At 39.5% G+C, this 10,505-nt stretch overlaps 1 protein-coding gene across 1 annotated transcript; it reads left to right on the top strand.

The window, feature by feature from the left end:
- Positions 1-687: 687 nt before the first annotated feature.
- LOC145121524 (zinc finger BED domain-containing protein RICESLEEPER 2-like) lies at positions 688-1,881 on the top strand. The gene is made up of 2 exons (XM_079057256.1): positions 688-1,439; positions 1,506-1,881. The coding sequence occupies exons 1-2, from the start codon at positions 688-690 to the stop codon at positions 1,879-1,881; spliced, it is 1,128 nt and encodes a 375-aa protein (XP_078913382.1).
- Positions 1,882-10,505: the final 8,624 nt, after the last annotated feature.

The raw sequence follows: 10,505 nt of genomic DNA on the forward strand, positions 1-10,505 counted from the left end.
CCGGATTGAGTATTTGGACAGCATTTCAGATTGACCCTCGGATTGAGAACCGGATTCGGTTCAAACCGGATCCGAAACCGGATTGAAACCGGTTTTTTTTTTTACCGTTGAAATTTCGGAAATTTGATTTTTTTTTTTATATAGCCGTTGGAAAGGGGAAAAAACGGCTAGTTTGACTTTTCTTGACTTTTTTGCCCTTCCAAACACATATAAATACAACCTATTTGCTCCATTTACATTTTACACACATTTCTACTACTTTCTACTTCTACTTTCTACTTTTATTTTCATAATCTTCCAAGAAATGAGCTCCCGAAATTCTACCGCGGCTCAAGAGTCGGATGCAACGGTGGTTAAAATCTTACCAACCACTCGGAGTAAAGATGTTTGGGAACATTACGATTTGTGTTTGTTGTCGGACGGGAAAGAAAAAGCAAGGTGCAAGCAATGCGGGATGTTTTTGGGAAAATCTTCTCTATTTCGTTTGACAATGCAAGTAATAATACCGTCGCGGCAAAAAGATTAATTGCAAAATATAAACCTATTTTGGATGGCTCGTTTTTTCATACTAGATGTGTTTGTCACATTATTAATCTTGCGGTACAAGATGGTTTAAAAATGATAGATTCGACGATTGAAAAATTCAAAACTGTGTTAACTAGAGTTTTTGGAAAAAATAAAGCTACAATGGAAAAATATCGAAAGTTTGCAATTTCCATAAACGTAACTCCATATAGTCCTCATTGGGATGTTGACACTAGATGGAGTTCAACATGTATGATGTTTGAAAGTTTGACACGTCAAAGAATCACTTTACAATTATTTTACGACACAATTTCAAAAGGAAAAAATCCGGTTTCGGATTATGATTGGGATTTGATGGAAGAGTTTGTGGAAATGTTAAAAGTTTTTAAACAATCAACCACTTTTTTATCGGGCGTGTATTACCCTACAAGTCCGTTGTTACTAAATGAATTATGGTTGATGTCTGCACAATTGGAGCGTTTTGAACAAAGAAGTGAAATATTTGTTTTGGTTACGAGACCAATGAGACAAAAACTAGTCAAATATTTCAAAGAAATGCCACCACTTTTTACTTGTGCCGCGGCATTAAACCCATGTATCAATGTTACGGGTGTAGAGGCTTTGATTACCAAAATTTCTATGTCTTTAAATTTGGACAAAGATGACTCAAACTACATCCGTAACCAAATACACACTTTTAATAATACTTTTACTAATTTGTTTGACATTTACGCTACAAAGTATGGCGATATGTCAAACACTTTTGCAAGTGTAACCGACTCTACTAGTGGTGCATCGGGTAGTGGTGGGGGTCGAACGGATTTTCATATCGACCTCTATAACTACCTTTTGGAGGAACAAAACAAAAGAGCACGCACATTAACCCCTAGTAGCGAACTTGGAATTTATATGGGGTCAAATTTTTTAAAATTCATGAGTGCACCACAATTTAAAATTTTGGAACTTTTGGCTTGGTGGAGAGAAAAGGAAGCACAATTTCCTATTCTCTCCGTCATGGCCCGCGATTTACTAACCGTCCAAGCTTCCACGGTAGCTACGGAATCCGCTTTTTCTTTTAGTGGTAGAGTTTTATCAAAGTTGAGGACGAATCTTACCCCGGTTGCGGTAGAGGTTTGCGTTTGCTTGAAGGATTACTTGGATTCGGTGGAACGTATACAACACTTGGCATCACTAGAAGTCCCACTACCACAAAATGTTGAACCGGAGATCATGGATGAAGAATATGCACAAGGCTTATCAACACCTCCGGAAGACGAAGACGATGACGATGAAGACGAAGACGAAGATGAAGAATATGGTATTGATGACACCCCTACTTATTTGCGTGGCGGTTAAAGAATATTTTAGTGAAGGCGACACGAAGTGGAAGACCACAAAAACAATTTCTATTTGGCTAAATGTTATAACGCCACTTTATTATTATTATTATTAGTTAACTAGTTTAAAAACTCTTTCTAATTCGACGTTTGATGTATGTTTTAACTATTTTAATGAACCTATGTTGCATTTTGTGTTATATATGAGGTCCAAAAAATGTTTTTTTTAAAAAAAAAAAAAAAACCAAATTCGGATCGGATTGTAACCGGATCGGATTAAACCGATTCGGATTGGGGCCTCGGAAAACCGGTCAAATCCGGTCAAATCCGGTTTGAAACCGGTTCGGATTATTGGCTTATTCGGATCGGCTATGACGTCATCAAACCGGATCGGATCCGGATCCGGATCGGATCGGATCGGGTCTTTGTGCATCTCTAAGTATAACCATATTTACTAAACTTTAGTAAATCAAATAGTCTTAACGAGCTTTGTGGTGGACATGACCAGTGCACAAGAATGTGTACTCGATCCCTTTAGTCCTTCACTTGACTCACACATCCATGTGAACAAGTAATTAGTCTTGATTTTCCAATGCTTGAAAGTTCTCATTCATCATACTATTCAACTCGCATGATTCCAAGTTTCAGTCCAATTGAAACTTGGGTGATGAGGAACTTTCCTGATTTGGTAAATTTAGACACTACCACAAATGAAAGAATCAAATCCATTTTCCAATATTGCTGTCAGTGGAATCATATAAGCAACAATTTTCCACAAATGTCATTGTAAGGATACTTCAAATAAACAAAATTAAACAATTTTCTTTTATTTTAAAACTTTGCGGAAAAACTTATCCTTACAATCCACATGGAAAATTGTTGTTATCTATTCCTTAGCAATATATCATAACTTCTTAAGCAACTGCTCAAAATTCTGATGCGATCGAAATCCACCTTCGCGATCAGAATCAGCATATACTTCCTTTAAGATTTCTCTCTATTCTTTGATTCTTAAAACATCAACATGTGACCCAGTCACATCATGTAATGAGGATCTCAGAATAGAACTTAACAGAGTTAGATAATGGGTTCTACCTGATGTAGAGTCAAACTTATTGACTTTAACATCCTTAGGTAAATTTGGCAGCTTTGCAATCAACGCCCCTTCCTTTGGCAAAATAAACATATGGAGCCTTTGGTAATGGGACTATCTCAGACTTAGCCTTTCTCTTTACCATTTGGTCAAGCGGGTTGACTATGGCCAATCCCTTTCCATTGGGAAGAGAATGCTTTTTCTGGATTTCCAGTGTCACCATTGTCACTGTCCATAAAGTTTTTGGGAAGTTGATCTTCTAATCAAATTTGCTTCACTATCGTTCCAAATCATTGCTGATTCAGCAGCACCAAGCAAATAGATATGATCATTAAGGTTCATGTCATAGTCTGTATCATAGTAGTCCCAAAGGAACTCACTATGTGACTTAGAAAGTGATTGAACATCCAACTTTCTCAAGACTTTGACACCCAACTCTCCCGGCTTGTCAATATGTGACTTCATCTCTAAGATGTGATCACACATAGACCTTGCTTGCCATTAGGGCTTGAGTGACCTTGAACTTGTGGGTTAGGGAGAATAATTGGAGGAGGTGGAGGAAGAGAAGTATGACTTCCATGAGCCAAACTCGGGAAGTCATATTCATTAGGAAAGCTTGGTTTGAGAAGATCATTGTTGTCTAAACCAGACATCAACAATGGGAGAAATTCACATAAAGTTGATTTAAGTCCTTAATATAACTCCCAATATGATATATTAAGGCTAGGATCCAACAACCTATTTATAACTGGAAGAGGGATGTCATAATCCGAGTTATAAAATAGTTGAAGGTAGGTAAATGACGATTTACAATTTCCACCATGAAAAACGAAATAATTTAATTAGGTTTTTTACTTGGATTTGAAACTCCTAGATCTTTTGAGATTCATTGAACTTTTTAATGGCATGTTTCAATCTCGAGTGTGCCCTTCAGGTTTTGTGACTGGGATGCCGAGGATCACAAAACAAGGTGTGAAGTAACCATGCAAATATACTTGGTACCCTTAATATTTACCCCTCAATCGATGTGCCGGTTAACCACACGAGCTCCACCGATACTATGATAAATATTAAGTTACCCTTTGCCTACTTTGTTAAATCCAGGTTAGTGTGCCGGTTAACCACACACGCTCCACTAACGGTTTAAACAAAGTGCAAAGTGTAATTTCATGGATTAGCACCTTATTCACATTTTCCTAAGTAACTAAGATTGGGAATTTATAAGTGTTTAGTTACTTAGTATTTATCATTATACTTATAATGAAGGGAGAATTATAGTCCTTGTCCTACCTATTCGGCTAACGACCCTCCACCGGTCAAGGAAGCGGTGAGTGAGAGTGGACACCCATTAAACTGTCATTTTATAGGCAGTAACCTTATACCCCCCTTATAGACCGGCTTCGTGAATGAGGCCTACTAATGGTAAGACGACTTGCTCTTATACATATAATATATTAAACTTTTAATATTATAATAGTATAAGGGTGTATTTTAGACATTTAAAATACTTGGTGGTTTAATCTATTAATTAAACTAGACTTTTAATTTAATTAAACTCAAACCATATATTTATGGATTAATAATACTCTTTTAATTAAACGTTTTAATTAACTATTAATAAAGTCCATAAGAGTTAATTTGAACTATTCAACAAAACATCATAATTTCAATTATTAAACTCAAAATTAAAACCATTTAATTAATTGTTTAAGTTATGAACCCAAGAGTTTTAGAATTCAATTCTTTTTTACATAAAAAACTTTTCTCAAATTCCAAAACTTGAGGGCAAGTTTTGTAATTCTTGAAGACCTTTGGATTCCATAACTTATGGAATTAATGGTGTTTTATGATGAAACTTTCCATGTTCCATAACTTAAGAACAAGTTATGGAATTCTTTAAAACATTAACACCAAATTTTGTAACTCCATAAAAACTTTGAAGCAAATTTTTTTTTTAAAAAAAAACTTTCATATCCATAACTTATGGAAGTTTCAAAAACCCTTAAGATCACAACTTTAAAAAAAAAAACTTTTGAGCTCCAAAATTTTATGACAAAATATGTAACTCCTTAAAACATTTAGATCAAACTTTTAAAACTAATAAAATAATCATATCATTTTATCTTTTACTAAATTTGACCTAATTCAACTCATATAACAAATGATTCAAATTTTACTAATAATTCGTTTTTCACAAAACAAGTAATTATCTTAAAATTTGACAAATGTCATGTTTTTTTTCCTTTTTTTTCCAACTTGAAAATAAAACATTTGCATCAATATAACAGAAAACAACCCATGGCTCTGATACCACTGTTGGGTTTTGAGCATTCTAACACTCCTATGGTGTACATGCAACCCTATAAACCTTGGATCTATGTTTTCTCTATTATACATGCAAATATTAACTATTCCAAGGCTTCATCCTAACTAGCATATTATGAAGCACCTATACTACAAAGTTCTAGTTAGATGACATACCTTTTGATGTAGCTTGATGTCTTCAAGCTTTAAGAGCTTAGCCCCAATAGTGTGGAAGCCTCAAATGGAATCACAAATCACCAAAACACCTTGGAAGAACTTGAGAGAATATGTATGCACACTAAAATCGGCCCACTCTTATTTTCACACACTTGTGTCAATTTTGTGAGCCAAGGACCCCTTTATATATTATGGAGGATTAGGGTTACATCCATGTAAACCCTAATACCCATGACCTTTCATTTACATAGGATCCATAGGTTAAAAGCTCCATGGACCATCCATGAAAGCTTAGCCCAACCTAAATGAACTTGGCCCATTCCATATATATAAGAGTCCATATTTAATTAGTTCTTTTTGATCACTTAGTTAATTCTAAATTAATTCTTGATCAATACTAATTAAATAATATGATTCCATATTAATATATTAGAACTTATAATATATTAATATAAATCATAAATATACTATTCTCAAAAGACTATCCATATAAATTGTGCCGGTGAAGTGCAACCCAAATGGACCATGCCGGGTCGGGTCAAGTACATACCAAATATAGTTATGGACTTAGACATTAATCCAACAGTTGTCAGGGTAGTCGAGGTATCACAGGAGGAGATGGTAAGGATTCCTTCTGATGTTTGTGAATATGCTATCTTCGGCCATTTCCGGTGGATATTGGGTAAGTGTAACCCTTGGGAATTATGATAAGTTGGATCTTGGGTCGGTTTCTGCTATTGTCTGGGTTAGCAAGGGTTGTCAGATGCCATTCAACATGTCGAGGAATCTTTGAGAGATCTTCTGACGGATGTGTCTCGCGGAGCGAATTCCGCTTGTACAATGATTACTTCGAGTCGTTGTCAGAACCTGTTCAGTGATCTGGGTTGCTACAGGTATAGCATGTTTGATCACATTTTCAGGGATTTCCCTTAGGGAGAAAGTCATTATATGTTGTGTTCAGGTGGACGATAAGGAGGTCGACTGTCTGACGATCAGGGAGGAGCGGCGAGTGCACCTGCTCCACGCAATTTCGGAGTTGGTTCAAGGGCTTGGACGAGGGAATTATGACTAGGTTCCAGAAACCTTAGCAATTATGTTGGGAAAGGCTTTCGGGGTTGTCAAAGGAAGAGAGAAGTGGTCGCCGAAGTGTTGTGGGAGCATCCGACTTTTGGACTCTGAGATCTAAGTGTGATATCAGTTTGAACAGCTAGAGTCATTGGCATTGTTGGGATTCAAGAAGTGTTAGCTGGTTTTCATGAATCGTGTTGTTTTGGAATGGTTATTCATGGTGTTAAAGCTTTGTTAAGCACTGGCCGTCAGCAGATTGATCATTGGAATGAGAGAGGGTTTGGGAATCCTTCAATTCTCATATGTTGAGCGGACTTAGTTGAATCTAAGTGGGGGAGAGTTATTCAAATATCCATGATAGAAGCGAGTATAAGACGAGGATGCGTCTCACATTCCCCTTTGGGGGAGGAAAGTCGGCCTTAGGGGCTGATTGAATATAGGATATCATGGATGGGAGTTCGGGAAACTCTCAAAGATTTGAATTGTGTCGTCTGAAGTCATATAGCAGGCTTTGGGGGAGGGAACCAGGTAGAGTTCCAGTCAGTGTTGAGTTTAGTTGGGAGGATAGACCACGTGGGCGCTCAACGTTGAGATGTGTTTGGATTGATAGAGGATCGATAGGACTATGGTCAGTGATCATGTGAGGGTGAAAGTGTTGTAAGACTACGGGGGAGTCGTAGCATTCACGAGCAGTCGGATAGTGTGGAAAGTGTTGTAAGACTACGGGGGAGACGTAGCATTCACTATCGGCCAGATAGTGTGGGAAGTGTTGTAAGACTGCGGGGGAGCCGTAGCATTCACTAGCAGTAGAGAGTGTTGTGAGACTGCGGGGGTGCCGTAGCGTTCACGGATTCTTCCAGGTGATTTAGACTAGGGCAGGCTAGTTCGCAGGGTTGTGGGGGAGCCACAACTTAGTTAGGATCAGGACCAGAGGTGATTGACCGATCAGTTATCCGGGGGCGAGCCCGGATGGTTATGGGAATTTAGGACGGAACTGGTAGAGGCTGTTGAGTCAAGAGTTTGGGTCTTGAGTCGCAGGATCTTGTGGATAAGTAGTACGTGACGCAGGAGGGCTACATCTGGGTAGTCCTGATATTTGATCTCTCGGGAACCTGATGGTTGGATCGGGTACAGGACTGGTAGTCTCGGGAAATCGGCTAAGGGTATCTATTTATCAGTCAAGTAAGGAATGTCGGAAAATATGGTGCATTATGGATCTCGAGGTAGTAGCGGGGTATCGACTCGTTTCGGAAAGGATTCCGAATTGGGGTTTGCACATATTCAGTACATGATTTCATTTCAGTGAGATGAAATTTGGGAGCATCAGGATGTAAAGGGCATCAAATGCAGGATACCACAGTAATGAATGGGTTGGTTCGATGGTCGCTGAAGCCATCATGATATGTCTCGGGTTGGTTTCATCAGCAATGGGGCCACGACACGATGGGATCAGGAAATGGCAGGACGAGGGAGACTGGGAATGAAGAAAAACTACCGTATTCGGGTAGCGCTCACTATTTTATTGGATTCAGTGGCAACGGGTTGTCAGGGTACGATGAATGGATGTGTCAGAAGAATTGACAGAGTCAAGAGTGGCGGTAGGGAAACTACGGCTAGACGAGGTCGCTTGGGGCGAGTGTGTGGTTGCTAGTCGGTTCAGCAATTGGGAAGGCGTCCGGTGTTCTGGACCGATGGCAGACAGGTTGGGACCAGAGAGGTCCCCGGGTGTTCTCCAGGAAAGCAGCCATGTGGCAGTAAGAGGAGTAGGAGTGACTTTAGTGATTTGGGGTCTGTGTGTGGAATTGCTTGTTATTTGGTAGACGCAGTTGATCGATGATTTTGTCCTTTAGGAAGCCTCAAGGCATTACGAGTGGGAAGTATTCTATCTAGGCTGCTTTCTTATGAAATCAGTTCGATGTGGGCAGTCTGTCAGGGAGACAGACCATCTCGAACTTTAGAGTTCGGATGAAGTAGATGTGATCAGGTTGCAAGGAATTCGTTCATCTTTGGGTTCTAGAACCCTGCGTGGATTGATTTCAGTTGCCTTGGGTAGGCTGCGATATTCTCGGGTTTGTGGCGGTGTTGTTCAGGATGATATAACGGGGATAGTAATGCATGATTTTGAGGACGAAATCTAATTTAAGTCCGGGAGAGTTGTAATGCTCTGTTCAAAATTGACTTCTAGTCTGAGGTTGTGGGCCGAAGGTTGGTCATCATAAGGAGCATGGCTCTAGATAAGGTAAGATCTAGGCCCATTTGGGTGCGGGTGATGTATTAGAAGTGATTTGGGTGTTCGGTTTGTGTTTTGGAGCTTAGGGGTATTTCAGTAAAGTGTCAGTTCGGGCTTTTGTGGAAAATGCATTTTTTTTAGGAAGGTCTAAAGGAATATATGTGTTGATAGATGCGTAGAGCTTATCGTCACCTTTCCGTGGATATAAGGATCGTCGAAATCGGGCTTGTAACGAAGAAGTTATGGCTTTCGGAAGTTTCGTGGTTTTCAGGCTTAGCCGAGTACACGGGGCGTACTAGTAACGAAGGTAGTACGCTGGGCGTACCTTGGAGTACGCTGGGCGTACTAACCAGGATGGTCGTGAAAGTTCCCAGGAGTACGCGGGGCGTACCATATGTACGCTGGGTGTACTCCTGTCAGATCATAACCCTATTTTAGGGTCTTGGACCCTATTTAAGCTCCTTATCTCATAACCTAACCCTAATATCTTCAGCCTCCATCCCTCTAAACCCTAGAAATCGACCCTTAGCCTCCATTTGTGTGATTCTTGAGCTTTTTGGTGATTTAGTGGGTTTTTAGTGCTTATTGTGGAAGAAGGAGTTCCTTGAGGAAGCATTGCTTGGCTTGAAGCTTGTGGATCCAAGACCTAATCATATTGATCTAACTCCAGAAAGTATAAAGTTTTGATCTTGGTGGCTTTCTCATGTGGATCTAGTTGGGTTATGACTTGTTATGTTTTAACCTTGAAGAAGAAGGAACTTGGTGATCAAGCTATGGTTGGAGTCAAGCTTCTAGATCCAGAACCTTCATCAACTTTGTAAGCTTTTGGAGGTATAAAGTCTCAACCTTGACAACTCTTTCATGTAGATCTAGCTAGGTGGTTTTGGTTATGTTTTTGGTCCGTTTGTGGTGGTTCCTGTGAGTAGAAGTTACTCCAGAACCTTTGAAGCTCTATATTTGGTCCTTATTGAGGTTATGGAGTCACAAAGTTTGTATCTTGATGGGTATAAACCTGCCATGCATGATTTAGTGGTCATTTGATGAATTTTGGGACTTAGGGTTTTGGTTTGGACCCCATTGAGTTATGCTAAGTCATAAAGTTGGAAACTTTATGACTTAAAAGGTCCCTTGAAATCAGATATGGGAGTTTGGACTGAGGTCTTAAGGTATTAAGAAGTTTTGAGACATTTTGGGAGTGATTTTGACCTCTAGAAATTCATCTTTGGTGTTTGGGAGTCATTAAGCCATGCAAAGGCTTAAAGCATTCGACTTTATGGATTAAGATGTCGAAGAGGACTTGGATTTGTAATTGTAGCTGCTGGAATAGAGTATTAAGCACTTAATGAAAAAGTAGCTTAACAGAGGAGTACGTAGGGCGTAAATGCAGGTACGCGCAGCCTACACCACCTTCAGCCAGTATGCTTAGCGTACAAGGGAGTACTCCCTGCGTACTCATCAGTTGTGGGCTTGGACTGTTTTGGGCCTCGGGTTGGGCCAAGCAGTGGACTTTGGGCCTTTGGACCTTAGTGGACCATCAGAAGTCAGATGTTTTGGACCAGGAATATGTTTGGGCTTAAGGTAAGGCCCATTAGAGGGATTGGGCCTAATTTAGCAAATTGGGCCATTAGTGGGCTTGGAAAGCCTACCTAGTGTTGGGTTTTTGTTTTGGGATTGGGCCTTAGTTTGGATCATACTAGGTCAGGGGTAGAATGGTCATTTTACCCCCGTGCATGGATTATGGATTATGGTATTGGGGCTCACTTGTTAATTG

The sequence above is a fragment of the Lactuca virosa genome, chromosome 6, assembly GCF_052849685.1.
Source record: "Lactuca virosa cultivar CGN04683 chromosome 6, Lactuca_virosa_CGN04683_v6, whole genome shotgun sequence".
Classification (NCBI taxonomy): Eukaryota; Viridiplantae; Streptophyta; class Magnoliopsida; order Asterales; family Asteraceae; genus Lactuca; species Lactuca virosa.

Coding starts and splice junctions, on each gene's coding strand:
- LOC145121524 (XM_079057256.1), top strand. CDS start 688: ATGGAAAAATATCGAAAGTTTGCAATTTCCATAAACGTAACTCCATAT. Junction 1,440..1,505: donor GAACTTGGAATTTATATGGG/GTCAAATTTTTT, acceptor GGCTTGGTGGAG/AGAAAAGGAAGCACAATTTC.